General features: G+C 38.3%; 1 protein-coding gene across 1 annotated transcript in view; it reads left to right on the top strand.

Annotated features, from left to right (window-relative positions):
- Window positions 1-1,037: 1,037 nt before the first annotated feature.
- efnb1 (ephrin-B1) overlaps window positions 1,038-15,354 on the top strand; it is a 38,743-nt gene continuing 24,426 nt past the window's right edge. The window contains exon 1 of the mRNA XM_051893958.1: window positions 1,038-2,087. Coding sequence (XP_051749918.1) covers window positions 1,969-2,087 — 119 coding nt within the window. The 5' untranslated portion in view covers window positions 1,038-1,968. The remainder of the gene's footprint in view (window positions 2,088-15,354) is intronic.

The following is a 15,354-nucleotide window of genomic DNA, read 5'->3' as shown; positions in this document are numbered from 1 at the left end:
TGTTATCTAAACAAGCCAGAGGACTAACCCTTCTCAAGACATATGGCTCTCTGAAAAACCACACACACACACACACACACACACACACACACACACACACACACAGACCGGTTGTATAGTAGATTGACAGGACACCATATGTCACTCAGAATCACATCTTACTCAGGGAGGAGGACACACAAATTAGCCATAGACCTGTAATTACACAGTTTTGCCAGCAGCCCTGGGCAACTTAAATGATTAAGAAATAAACAAGCTTAACTTTGACTCACTTCATATTTTAATTTGTTGTACAGTATATTCTAACTATATGGTAGTGTTCTACTGAAACAACAACAAAATAAAAACTAAAAAGTCCAAAAAAAAAGGAAATCATTTACAGTTAGAAATATTAAAATGATTTTTTATAGCCGATAGGGGGCGGTATTGACTACAGAAAGGATTAGCGTTATCTTTGTTTGACCATCAAATATCATTAGTGTCACTCTCTTGAATGTCTTTGGGATAATGATCCTAAATCTGTTATTAAACGCTTATACGGTGAAGACCCGTGTTTTCAGCTGTAAGCCGTAATGTGTTGTGAATGTAAAACAGACTTACGTATTCAAATGACTCCAGAAGTTCAATTGTGATGCGAAAATTATAAACTGAGAGGGGAAGAGGGGAAACGAAAAGGCAACATAAGAAAAACGTACGGAGGAGTAACCATAGTAACAAGCAGACTGTCTCTCTATACAATGTCTAAAGAAAACATTCATTTGCGGCATAGTAAATCTGCACAAAAAAAAAAAAAAAAAAAAAAGATGACAGTGGGTATCTTAAACTCAACTACTTTTTCAAAAACGTCTTATCTTTAAAAGAATGACTAGACTAACTATACATTTAAAAAAAAAAAAAACATCAGTCTTGCAGATGAACTTCTCCGAAACTCGCTGTACACAGAGGGACACCATGTTGCGACGTCGTCCTAAACGTGCGCTTTGATTGGTCCGTTTTTGAACGGGGCGGGGTTTAGCAGCTCGGTGGGAGTGGAGGTGATGGATCGCGAGTCACTGCGCTGTGAACGGTGTGCGGGACTGACTGTGGAAGCACCGGATCCACGGTCGAGCGCCGAACAACTCTAAACAAGATCCAAGGCTAAAAGACGCGTCATTAACTCGCCGAGGAAGCGAGTAAAGCGCCGAACTGCTGGAGTTTCCCCATCTGTTTATATCATTGAGACGAAACTGTGTGCTCTTTTTGGCACACGAGCCAGCAGCGGACAGTAGCTGAGATCCCGTCTATCAGCATGCACTGAACCGCCAGATTATACAAAATAAGAAGCCGCAAAACTCGGGAGTTTACTTTTCGTGCATTTTTTGAAAGAGAATCCAAATGGAATTGGACAGATATTTTTGGCAGTCCTGCGACTGACAGTTAAGCTTTGTTCCTGGACACTTTGAACATGGATTTAGGTCGGTAAATTTCGGACAAAAACTGTTGCATATCCAAAGCTTATCTCTATGATCTGGGATCAAAAACGAAAGGAGTCTAGTTTTAAATCTGACACATGATCAGGACCGGATTTGTTCACGCACCCGAACCCCAACACGGGATTGATGGTCCTTATACCTGTGTTCATGTCACTCACCCCCTATCTGGCGTGATTTGACCTTTTGTAAGGCTACTAGCTCACTAATAGATGAGTACAATAAAACAGTCACGCGCTGCCGTCTACCTAAGTGCAAGGTAGCAGCGATTTTGGTAATAGAGAAACGTTGGCCCAGAATCCGCCTGTGCAACGTTGTGCGACACCTTTCCCCCTCCAGGCAACGCTAGAAAAATTGGATTTGGAAGTTGAGCCATGGAGCCCCTCCGCTTGGACGCCTAACCTACTCTTTTGCATGTGGTTCGGTAACCCGGAGTACAGTCGATCGAAAGGATCTTATCTTCTTGCTAGCTTGTGTCTCTCTCAGAGAACCCTGTAAGATGGCTGGAAGTGACGGCTCGTGGAAATATTACCTCTGGATTCTGACAGCCATGTGCAGATATGCGTTACCCGCAGCCAAATCACTGGAGTCTGTCGTGTGGAATTCACAAAATCCCAAGTAAGTGCACGAGCGCGTGTTTAAAATCCCTTAGAAAGAGAAATGCATCATAGTCTCAAATTTTAGTGATAGTACCAGTTCGACTTGTATTGATCATGAAATAGACATACAGTTTGAGCAATCCGATCTGAAAAGCTCCGTTACTCTTGTCACGGCTCGCTCTCCGGCACGATGACATGAAAGCTCACGTTGAGCTCGAGCCTGAAGTGACCGTGCAAGCGCGCGCGCTCTCCCGGGATATAACACACAGCTGTCATACTCCACCGCCGCATCTCATCAACTCGCAAAATCCCTTGTTGAGCGGGGATTCGACAATAATTTCACACTAGTACAACTTCGTTAAATGTTTATGCGAAATGTCGTAGTTTTTTTTTAAAGAATCTCTTGTTCTTTTTAAACTACGAATTCGGATACACAAATTTAACATGTGGCCTTGACGCGGGCCTCATTTCTCCGTACAGTACTTTTAAAAATTAGAAATAGACCTGCTACTGTTCCTTGTTGTTTTTTAGCACGAAACTCTCTCTCTCTCTCTCTCTCTCTCCTCTCTCTATCGGCGTGTCCATCTTTTCTTCTTTTCCCTGGAGAGGCGAGGCGAGCTGACTCTCCGCCACCGGCCTGCCCAAATCCCGGCGGCCCGGTGGCTCTTTACGCCTGTCATATTGCTCAAATCAGAGTTGTGTCGAGAGAGTTAATAGGTTTTTAAGCAGGGGTTTCCTAGACGCTCATAAAGTCTCTCTGATTGCAGCTCATAAAACGTTCTAGGGAGCGTCCAACATGTTTACTTAACCTGAATAATGGCTCGAGACGCCACTGAAGCCTGACTCAACAGAATAATAAAGAAAGCTTTTTGTTTGAGTTTTGCATTTGCAAAAAAAGTTAAGTAACGTTAGTTTTTTTTTTTTTTTAAATCCATATCGTAACTAAAACGATATTTTTTTTTTGTTAGTTGACTAACATGATGGTTTGTCCTTGTTTTTAGCCTTTGTGTGTAGTGTGGAATACTGGTTGTATCTCAAAACCTAATTGGTTGCCTACCCTGCCAGCAGTTTTTGGGCATCTAGACAGCATATTGGGCACCATAGGCTCGTCTTGGTAGGCAGCTCAAAAGGGTTTGAGACACAGCCGCTGAGTTATGAGCGTAAACAGGGGGGACAGGAATAGTGCACATGTGTTTTTCATCTCGAGGGGAATATTTTAATTAAGGAGTCGCTCGGTTGGGCTTGTAAAAGATGAGCAAAAAACTTGAAAACTTTAGCATGTGAGAACCCGAGGGTCGACGCGAAAACATAAATTGTGCTTTTAAAACTAAAACCGCACTGTGACCGTAAATTACGAATGAACATAAATTTATGTTTTTGTTTTTTCATTTTTAATGTTCTCATGCGAAAAGGAAGGAAAATGCGAAAACTAAACAGTTTACTGCTTAGAAATTGGTAACATTTTATAAAACTTTAAATTAATATTGTTAAACATTACTACATTATATAATGCTTAACAGATCTTTAGTTAATTCACATCTAAACAGTTAGAAATGTTTGGTCCACATTGTGGACCATTTATGAATCAACTATAACTATATCTGTTAAGCACTGTATAAAGTTTTAAATAACTTTTTTTAAAGCTATAGGCTACTTAATGAAGTTTTACTAAAATTAATGGCGTTCCTTAATTCAGACATTACATATATATTTTATATTTAGCCTATTACTTTTTAAATTTTGGTATTTTTTTTTTTATATGTTGAAAAATAATAAATTTTTCTACATGCAAAAGCACATAGGCCCTCAAGACTAAGATTATAGAAAATTAATGTTTCTAATGTTTTTTTTTTTTTTTTTTTTTACTTTAATTTTATTATTGTACATAGGAGCTAAACCCATTACAGAGACGTAAAAAATCAGCAACATTTGAGCTTTTTGTCTTGCGAGAGAATTTCAGATCAGTTGCTGGAGCCTCTCTGTGTAACTCGTTGAAGCAGCTTTGAGCTCCACGGCACAGCAGATGCTCAAACTGGCCTGGTCTGTTTTATCACAGTTGCTGCATGTTGTTTTAAGTACTTAATGTTTATTTACTTACAGAATGTGTGTATGTGTGTGTATGTATGCACCTGTGCATGAGCATGGGTGTTTTTAGTTACAGGTTCAGAGAACCTCAAAGTACATTGAGAAGAATCGACTTTGAAAGAGTGTGTGAAGTCGAGAAAAAAGAATATCAGAAACTTTTGTTAGTGATTGTTTTTACGAGTTTTACGAGAGACGTGTCTGCATATCTCAATCCCACATCTCATTAAAACACAGCACAATAACTCAATACACAGGCTGAATTGGTCGTTGAACGCAAAGATTATCCTAAGCACTCTCATAAAGACATATGGGCCTCAGGCAAACACACTCTCTGCAGCGGACATATGGGAGCGTCCACAACCACTAAGTCCAAGTCACCCTTTAAACCTCTTACCAGACTCTCAGCAGTAAGGCCATCATACACACACACTCACACACACACACACACACGGCTCTCTTACCCATAATAATGTGCCATTTGTGTTTTAGGTCGGACTTCTCTAAGACTGAATGCGAAATATAATTGAAGGACTGTAAAATTAGAAAAACTCTGGCTGCGTTCTCCACCCCTCAGCACTCTTATATTTATATCAGCAAAACGCAAAGTTTACTGAATGCTGAAGCTACCGCTGCGTTTTCTCTGGAAGAAACATTTGGTGGAACAAGAGCTTCACTGATTTATTCTGTTGACACAATTATGTAAATTTAATTACTTCTAGACACAACTACACATACTCGCTCACGCACAGACTTACTGCTGGTTTCAGATGTATAATTCTGTTCCTATCTGCATGGTTCACAGCTATAATTTGGACTGAGAAAAATGTAAAAGCGACACCCCTCCCCTCCCTTCCTCTGCCTTGAGGGAAGAAAAGAGAAGTAGATTCTGCTGGGAATAGAGAGAGCGACAGACAGAGAGAATAAAGTAGCTAATCATTGGGACAATTATCACATTGAGGCAGAGATTTCAGGTTATATCTTATTCCTTTAATGTGTCACACACTATACACCCAATCAAACACACATAAACAACAAAATGAGGACTCTCTTTACTTCCCAGTTACATCATCAAGTTCTTCTAGTTACAAATTAATATAATTTTACATTCAAGTTCTTGGCAGCCACTCGCTTATCAAGAAAACACTCTAGCTGTTTAGAAACAATTTTCTGATAAACGACTGCAAATTAACTACATTTCTTTTGGCTTTTGGATGTTTTAAGAACAAAGTAAGAGGGAATCCATGATATATGTATGAATGTGCCTGTGTGTTTTGGCTATATTCCAGTGCTAAGGGAGGAGATGAGGAGCTAATTGGAAATCTGTCTCTCATTAGCTCAAAAATGCTACTGAAGTACCTTACTTATGTGTGTGAGAGTGTGTATTCAAGCGTACAAGTTCGTTCATTTACCCAACACTCTGTGGTGCACAATTAGTCTTAATCAGCAACTTCTATGTGCACATATAACTGACTAAAGCAGCAGTTAAACATCCTGTTTAGCTCATGAACACTCTTTAAAAATTAAAAAAAAAAAAAAAAAAATTGCCTGAAAATTGTGATTTTCTTTTCCACAACAAAACAATGTTGTTCTGGACCCCATTGGCTTAAATTGCATGGACAAAAACAATTGAAACATTCTTAAAAATATCTTATATGTGCCACGCAGACAAAAGTTTGGAAATGACATGAGTTTTATTAAATGATGAAACCATTTTCTAGCAGTTGGTCTTGGATTTTCAAGAAATAATTACAGAATAAAAGAGAATGAAGCAAGAAAGCATATGATGTTGGCCAGACTCAAACCTGCGTCCCTGTGAACGATTCCAACCTGTTGCGAACACACTCTCTAACTGCTTAGCCGCGTTTAAAATGTAGAAATTTCTGAAAGCAATTTTTTTGGGGGTCTGAAAAACTGATTATTATGACATGAAAAGACATTAAATGACCTTTGACCTGCTCAAGAATCATGTTGGTCTCAACTGCGATCAAAGAAACGGATTCGTGTGTGACTGTTCGGGATCATTTAGGACATGTTTGGGCATATATTCAGTCATACACAGCAGTAATAATTATTCTCCGAGTCGTGCTACTTTCAATCATGTGTCCGTGTGAATTTACGAGTGTGTACACTTGAATGTGTGCGTGTGTTTGTGTATGCATGAGTTAGTGTGTGTGTATGTCATGATCAGTGGTGTTATAATAGGAGTTGACAGTGAGGAGATTAACTCTGTCAGAGTTTCAATATGTTGAACAGCAAGAGAGGACTCACGCAGACTCGCGCACACACTTCCCTCTGTCTCAGCCGGCATTTCCACAACAGACCTGTTCCTCTCTGAAGTGTGTGTGAAGTGGCTTTTGTTCCAACGTTGATAGCATTTCACGGTGTTGTGGATGTTTATGTGTATGTGTGTGTGTGCGAGTTTCGTTCTGTTAATGTCATATCCTGAGAGTCTAACAATGTGACGGCTATAACCATGTACATTTTAACGGGGATTCAGTTTGCAACTTAAAACCGTATTTCTATAGTCGTTATATAACAGAGAGAGAAAGCGAGAGGGGTTGGCATGAAACCTAATTTTTATTGTACATCCATGTGTGTGTGTGCATGGGGAGGGCTTCATTAACAACAGTGCTTAAGTAACAAACGCACATTGTCTGTCCCTGACCAAGCATGACCGCTGGGCTCTCACAGCCTCCTCAAACGGCTCTCACACGCACAGACGCGCTCCGAGCCTAGCGCCCGTGTTGTTTTAAGGACTGTAATGTTTGTAGTTGTAGGGTCTGTTGGAGCACACGACGGAAGAGAAGCAGTGGCAGCTGCTGGGGGGCGGGGGGTGGGTTTACTTAGATATACTTTGGGGACAAAATTGTCCCCAGAAGTTAGCTAAATTTGACAAAACCTCCCACTGGGGTCTAGGACTTCCTTAGAGGTCAAAATCATTCATAAATAAAGCAAAAGTAAATTTGTTTTGTTTTGTAACTGAAAAAAAGGCTAAAAGTTTTCTAATAGGGTTTGGGTTATGGTCAGTCTGTTGTAATCATAATTAGCTTTATTTATAAACAGTAGAAGTCTGTGCCAGAAGTCTTTGTTTAGATACTGTGTTTAGATGTCTGCTAATTTTTTTAAAGCAATAGCTCACCCCAAAATGAATTTTGTCAGCATTTTCTCACCCTCATGTCATTCCAAACCTATGACTTTTTTTCGTCTGTGGAACGTAAAAGATATTTTGAGAAATGTCTTTTTTTTTTTTTTTTAATCCATACAGTAGAAGTCAGCAACCAAACGGTAAGCAAAACTGTAACAACATGAGTTAGAGTAAATAATGACAGAATTTTCAGTTTTGGGTGAACTATCCCTTTATGGTGGTTTCTTAGGTTCATGAACATGTTAATCATGATATATATCGGAGTTTCATAGGAGAATACCATCTGATAACATCGCCATATTGTACCGCCACATTACTTTTTTGTAAACAACCTAAACCTTTTGTAAACAGTCCCACTATACTTCCTCCTTTGTCCTGTCTTTTACCCTGTACCACCAAAACGACGCTATTGTGTATTTTAACTCGTTTCAGAGGATTTCATTACGTTACCCAAGGCCTTAACTTCTAGGGTTACAATGAGAATTCAGACATCATTTACTCACCTTCTTGTCCTCCAAACTTTTCGTCTTCTGTGGCACACAAAGTGTTTTTTTTTTTTTTCCAGAATGACCAAGCTGCAATAAAAGCAGACACTGATTTTTACCCTCAGGCTTCAGTAATGGCAAAAGAACAACAAAAGTATAATAAAAGTAGTCCTTTTTACTCTTTTGCTGTATTCCAAGCCTTCTGAAAAAATGTAATAATTTTGTATGAGGAACAGACTGAAATTTAAGTCGGCTTTCACTGAAAAACCTCCCCTCCTCCTAAACACTCAAATATCTTTTACACATTTAAACATTCAAAATTTCCTGCCTCAAGACACACCAAGTTTGAATGTATCTTTTTGAATGAGATTTGAGAGCCAATAATTTGTCTTTGTTCCCGACACAAAGCTGTCGCGTGGAATATAGTGCGAGTCAAATGCAGTGATTTTTTTTTTTTTGGTGATTTTTGGATTCAATTATTGTAGCTGTACATTCATCCATCTCTTAAGATTTTTATGTAATATATAATAAAATATTTAATATTGTAGTTAAACCCACTTCGATGTTATACCTAAAGTTTGACCCTCACCTCTGAACTGCCGTGAGAACGTGACAAGAGTCACATTTAGGCTGCTGAATAAAAGTCACTACAGTGCTGTGGTTTGGGGTGGGTGCTCGTATATATCATTACAGTTGGGCCAGATTCCTGTCCGTCTGAAGTGAACTGTTTCCTCTCTCCTTCTGATCACCCATTATGCAAATACCTAGACTCATAAACGTCAAACAAACCAGAGACGTTAAACACCAGTTTCTCTGTCATTCTTTTTAAAGAGGGAATAGCGCACTGTATCATCACGATTAAACCATCTCATGAAAGATCTGACCATAATGTGTCTCTCAGTAACAACACACTCAGGCTTCCCTTTGTAGAACAGCTGCAACCTTTCCTGCAAAGTGACTGGATATTCGCATAGCCTGTCACACACACAACACAAGGGCGTGAGGTGGAAAACGATTAGCGTTCTGTAAGGAGAGGTTTGTGATCTGTGTGTTCCTTCAGTTCTCTGTGTGCACATTCACACTCTCATGTTTGCTTTCTCTTTTGACTATGTGAGACAGTACCCTTTGGTGGATTATGGGTATATATCTACCCTTAACACATTTATACTCGTACTGTAAACAAAGAGAGGCATTGCAAGTCTAGCAACTCCAAACCTGCTTAAATTCTGCTACGTATAGTACACACAAACACAACGCACACACACAGCGGGCCATCAGTCACACCCTTTTAGAGTTCAAAGCTCCTCCATCCTTTTTATCCACTTTCCAGTCGACAGCTCAGACCATCACACTCACTAAACCCATCATTCCTTGCCGGCGTGTGTGCGTGTGTGTCCGGAGAAATGGTCACGCTTTCAGTCAGCTAAATGCCGCTATAAAGCATCAGAGAAGCTGAAGTCTCCAGCCTGCTTTCATCTCCAGCTGATCTGAGCTCAGCGCTCTCTGCATGCAGTTTCAAATCACAATAACCTTTATTAGCTCCAGCTGACCTGAGAACAGATCTCTCACGCAGCGGTTTTAAGCTGCTTAGGGTTACCTGCCATTAGAAGACTTACTCCTGAACGCACACGGGGGATCAAACTCTCCTCACTCATCTTAGGTTTGGTTGAAAACACCCAAATATCAGGCTCAGGACGCCCACAGATAGATCAGGCTGAAAGCTGTTTACTGGTCCAGGAGCTGCGGAAAGCTTCTTTTAGGGATACGTCTGAATCAGCCATTTTAAAGGCTCATTATTATTTAAAATGGAGGGGAGAAGGAGTTTAGAGCCATTATTGGTGAGACAGTGATCTCTGCCTGCAGCTGGACAGAACAAATGGAAAATCTAATTATAAAACAATGCTGAAAACACACTTGACTCACATACACACACACACGGCTAATTCATAAAACATGAGAGAGAGAGAGAAAGGGACTTTGTTAATCAGCCCAAATTTTGAAAATGTCCTCACAAATGCAGTGAAACCTGTTGAAAAGTGGACTTCACTATATGAAAGGTTCATAAATTGTGTTTTAATTTGAATCTGCTGATGTCGACAAGTTTGTGTGATGTTTGGATTTTTGGGGTTTAGCTAATATCACCACAAGGGATGTGCCAATATTATAATTTTGGTCAAGGGAGCTAAACTGATACATATTTTCATGTTATGATCGATAATTGATGAATGGACAATATTAAAATTCTATTCTGTTTTGTCTAAATATACTACTGTTTAAAAGTTGAGTCTGTAAGATTTTTTTTTTTTAAGAAATTAAATAACTTGTATTCAGCAAGGATGCATTAATTTGATCAAAAGTGACAGTTAAAGAAAAATTCTGTTCTTTTGAACCTTCTATTCATCAAAAAATCCTGAAAAAATGTATCACAGTTTCCACAAAAATATTCAACATGATAATAACATTTTCTTGAGGACCAAAGCAGCAAATTTGCATAGTTGTGTCCCAAATGACACACTATGCACTTGTACACTATGTACTCAATCCTTGTAATGTACGAATTTTTAGTTATTTTGTCATTGAACACTGGAGTCTGATCCCCCCCCTCCCCCTTCACTACGTAATTAAAGCTGCGACAGTTGAGTTCATGAAGTTTCCAACATTCCACGCTTCATTTTTTCCATTAATTAAGTGCATCATCTGGGTATTTAAAGTGTACTTTTTATTTTGGGAATTTTCATTGTGAACACAGTACCCAAACTATTTATACTACAAAATGGCATAGAATAGTGCATAAGTATGCAAACTGGGACACACCTAATGATTTCTGAAGAAACACTGGAGTAATGACTGCTGAAAATCCAGCTTTGCCATCATAGGCAAAATATTTCACAATATTACAGTTTTTACTGTATATCTGGTCAAATAAATGCAGCCATTGTAAGCATAAGAGACTTCTTCAAAAATCTTACCCACCCCAAAGTCTTGAATGAAAATAAAACACTAACAACCAATGGGAAAATATTTTGAAATTTTTTTAAAGAATTGTAGAGAACAGTGTTATTAAATTATTTTTTTCTTAATTTACATTAGGTAAACGTTAAATATAGTGAAACCAACATGTGTTGTGTATACTTTAGTGAAGCTGAAGACATACACTCATTCTAGTTCACATTACCATGACAGACATGCTGAAACACTAAAGTGTGATGATGGAGTTTGTTAGTGTCTAATGACAACTTATCATTGTTCTCTTGTTGGTTTTGGTTCCCAAGAGTCTCTCTATCTCTCCTATTATATTTCTCATACGTGTAAATATCAATCAGTGAAGCGATCACAGAAGACTACAAATGGGTTGACGTCGCTATTACTAAAATGACATTTTTTCCTTGTGTGTGTGTGTGTGATTTCTTTTGCTGTTTTCTCCCAGGCATTTTAGAGTGAGCTGTCGAACAAGTATAACCTGTGTGTGTGTGTGTGTGTGTGTGTGTGTTTGCAGTTGCTTTAATTGCTCTGTAATGTGAGATTCTGTGAGAAAAAAAACACACATACACACTGAAACTGTTTCTGCATTACTGTGACCTGTGACTTGTACACACACCCCTACATACACATTAATAGTACAGATATTATACTCTGTGTGTGTGTGTGTGTGTGTGTGTGTGTGTGTGTGTGTGTGTGCGCGTGCGTTTAACGGTGGTATCCTGGAGGAGCTCTGGAGGAATTCATACCTTTCATCTCACACTCAGACAAACACAATACTCCTGACAGTGAGTGGGAGAGCAAAAATTTGTGTGTGTGTGTGTGTGAGAGAGAGAGAGAAAGAAGACGAGACGAGAGTGAGACAGACTTTGACAGAGAGAGGAGAGACCGAGTAAATATGAGCATTTCTGCGTTTTTTCTTTTTGCACACTAAATATATATACTGTCTGCCATAGCAACTGATACCACCCTGCCAATGCATTTTGAGCTCAGACAAAGACTCTTAAATTTGGTTATGAATGCTGTTATTAATTAAATTAATATGCTTGTGCTTTTATAAATAACATTTTGTTATTCCGATATTTTAAAAATAAAGCAATAGCAGTATTGGAAGATACTTTGAAACTGGAGAATGCAGTTTAGTTAAACTGCAGTCAAGCTGCCTTTCTGAAAAAAAGTTTGCTACAAACAAAGAGTAGCTAGCTTGCTAGTTATTTGAGGGAGAAAAAAGAAGAAAAAATATTTAAATTATATGTCAGACTATATCATTTGTTTAGAAAATCAGGAGGATGGCTTAAAATTGATAAAAATAATACAAATGTTCACAAAACATCCACATTTATATGATGCTGCCTGAAACAGTGATAATTTTTATATAATGTAAACTGTAAAAATGTTATTGTAAAATCTGTAGTGCTGTTTCTTGTGGTTATTTACCCATTGAGTAATACAGTATAGTTTTGCAATATTGCTATCATCATCATCATCATTAGGCATTTGTAACAAAATGAACAGGTTCTGTAAAGCTGGTTAAATTGTTGTTTTTTTGGAGGTAAGAAAATCCTGCAATGGCTAAAGTCATTGTTTCAGGGCTGAACAGATGTAAGATATCTTCTTGCACTACGGGAAGACCTGTCATATAGATGTCTTCCTGGAATCTTGATGTGAAACTATCAAATGTCACTAGAAACTTGTACAGCAGTCCACAAAAATCTGAACTGTCAATTTTTTTGTAAGTGTATTGTCATCACAACTAAAAAAATGCAGAATGTACTGCATTGCAAACTAAAAATAGTTTTGTTATTCTTTTGTGGGATGCCTGGTGATTTCCACCTGTGCCATCAGCACCAGTCCTACGTAAGGATCAGGGCGAATGGAAATATTATGGCACTGGTGAACAGTAAAGTGGAAAAGTTCTTGTGAATTCTGTCTGTTCACTTGATGTATTTGCAGATCTTGATGGTTCAGTTGGGAACTTTAGCTTGACCTCTAGCCTCTAGCCTCTTTGAACTGGTGAAAGTAATATGGGTGAAAAACAGCAGCTAAAGACATTGAGGAGGAGAGCAGGAAACGAATCAACTGAAAGAATGTACTTCTGTCTGATTGTGTGATGGGGAGTCATCATTTTCCTCCAAGGCTGACTGATAAAAACCTTAGTGCCCAGAAATCCCCATTGCTTGCATTCTGTGTTTCTATCAGATAGGATATGAAAGGATTAGCCTATATATTTAGATTAGGATTTCATGCAGGATATGAACCTTCACTTAAACTTTTAGCTGCGTTAAAGTAAGAAACAGATTCATAAATTATATAAATATTGTATTAAATTAAATCAGAAACTAAAATAAACTTTTTTGGTGGTAGGTTTTGGCTTAATCTGTAGTAATTATATTTAGCTATGTTTAAAAACAATAGATGTCAATGATATGCATGTGTGAATGATACGCATAGTGTGTGTTTGTATGTGTGTATACATATCTATACTTTGAGGGCTTATTTCTCATCAGAGGTCAACTTACAATCTCAATTTGGAAACATCCAGAGATGTGCTTATTTGTAAAAACAATATTTAATTCAAGTAAACAATTTTACTCTACAAAATGCAAAAAGTTGATCCAAAGTGTGTGTATGGTGTGTGTGAGAGAGAGAAAGAAAGAGAGAGAGAATTAATGAGGATGGGGGGGCTCTGCTATGGAGATTCCTCATCTCTCTTAGACTCCATTCACTCATTTCTCTCATTCTCAACAAGATGCCCAAGGCTCTGTGTGTTTTTTGAGTGTGTGAGTTTGTGTGCAGTTGTTATTGTGAGTGGGATATGTGTAAGCTGTCGCTCTCTCTCTCTCTCTCTCTTTCTCTCTCTCGCAGACAAAGAGCCACTTGTAGGAGCTCTGCCTTGAGAATGGACAATCACATGACCACCACACTCTATACATACACCCGGCGTCTCCACATTGAGTGTGTGTGTGTGTGTGTGTGTGTGTCTGCTTAATGAGAGATAGGTGACTATATTTTCCCGTTGGATATGTTACACACCAAAAATAAAACTGAACTTTCCAGACTTTAAATTGTAAAATAAGAGGTGTGTGTGTTGCGTATATATAAGTTGCCGTTGTTGGTCCATTGTGGAGGTTAGACTTAATGCCAAGACATGTGATTATAGCCCCTTCTCAGAATGTAGGCGCTTGTGTGTTAAGAGGTGTCTGTGTCTATGTCTCTCTCTCTCTCTCTCTCTCTCCCTCCCTCTTGAATGAGGCTGATTTGCATGGCTGCTGTATTCAGTATTTAATTGGTGCCATTCAGTCCTGGTCTAATCCCGTGTTCACTTGTTTAAAAAGCGAGGAGGCCTCTTATTGAGTGTGTGTGTGTGTGTGTGTGTGTGTGTGTGTGTGTGTGAGCTTGTGGGTCTAACTCTGTTTCACACAGTGCACAGAAACTGAAGTGTGTGTGTTGTGTGTTGTGTGTGTGTGTGTGTGTGTGTGTGTGTGGATAATTACATTTACAATTTGAATTAAGACATCTCCCCCACTCTCTAATGTGCTACTGATTTAATTCAATTTTAAGCAAGAAATGGCATTTGTTTATTATTAATGTCCTTCTAGATTTTTGTTATTGGTTTTTTCCTAAATATTTTTTAATATATATTATAGTTTTTATATTTTAATTATACAGAGTAAAAAAAATACATGAGTAACTTTCATGTATAATAATTCATGAGAATTATTACATTATATAAACCTGAAAAGATCAATGTAAGTTTAATAATTATTAATACTATAATTAATTATGTATATTAATATATAATATTTTTATTTTAAAGATTAATAGTGTTACTAAAGTAAACAAGCATTAATTATAAAAAAAAAAAAAAACACTGATTGTCTGACCTATTTGATGCACACAACACAAATGCATGGTGCATTCACAAACACAGAGGGACACAAACTTTTTAACTTCCTCTAGGAACAGGAAGGGTTACCTAAATGATTATAAATTTGCTGGTGAGATCTTCTCAGAAGCAGCACTGTGTGTTTTAGGGAGTGAACTGCCTATTATTGAACTTCTTTGAGCTTCCAACACACATACATTCGCAAACAATCCCTCTTAGGTCCTGCTTCTGAAATTCTCCGTCTGCAGCAGCTGCTGATTTGACAGGAAGTGATGAAGTCTTTTCTTCAGAGTTGAGGAGGTCAGATTCCTCCTCCTCCTCGCTCGCTTTCTCTTTCTGTTTCTGATTTGTTCAGTCATAGCTGGCCGTCAGAGGAAGGGCACGAGTTTGACATCTTCATTGATGGGGAAAAAAGAGAGGGATGAAAAGAGAGATCTAGAAACAGAGGGATAAAAGAAAGGGATAGACAGGAACAGAGAAGAGGCCGCAGACAGAGGAGGCAAATGTCACACAAAGAGTTTAACCCTGCAAAACTCCTTCAGTCATGCAAATCTCTTATTCTCTCATGTGCACACAGATATTCTCAGTTCTGCATATCAACGCCTCAGATATCTACTTTTATGAACTGCCTACTCGCCTACTTCCTCACAATATGATAAATATGATATTGTATATGTATGCCACTATTTAATATGTCAGATAAACA

The sequence above is a fragment of the Ctenopharyngodon idella genome, chromosome 5 (genome assembly GCF_019924925.1).
Source record: "Ctenopharyngodon idella isolate HZGC_01 chromosome 5, HZGC01, whole genome shotgun sequence".
Classification (NCBI taxonomy): Eukaryota; Metazoa; Chordata; class Actinopteri; order Cypriniformes; family Xenocyprididae; genus Ctenopharyngodon; species Ctenopharyngodon idella.
Note: the sequence above shows the minus strand (reverse complement) of the source record. Positions and strands in the feature narration are given on the sequence as shown.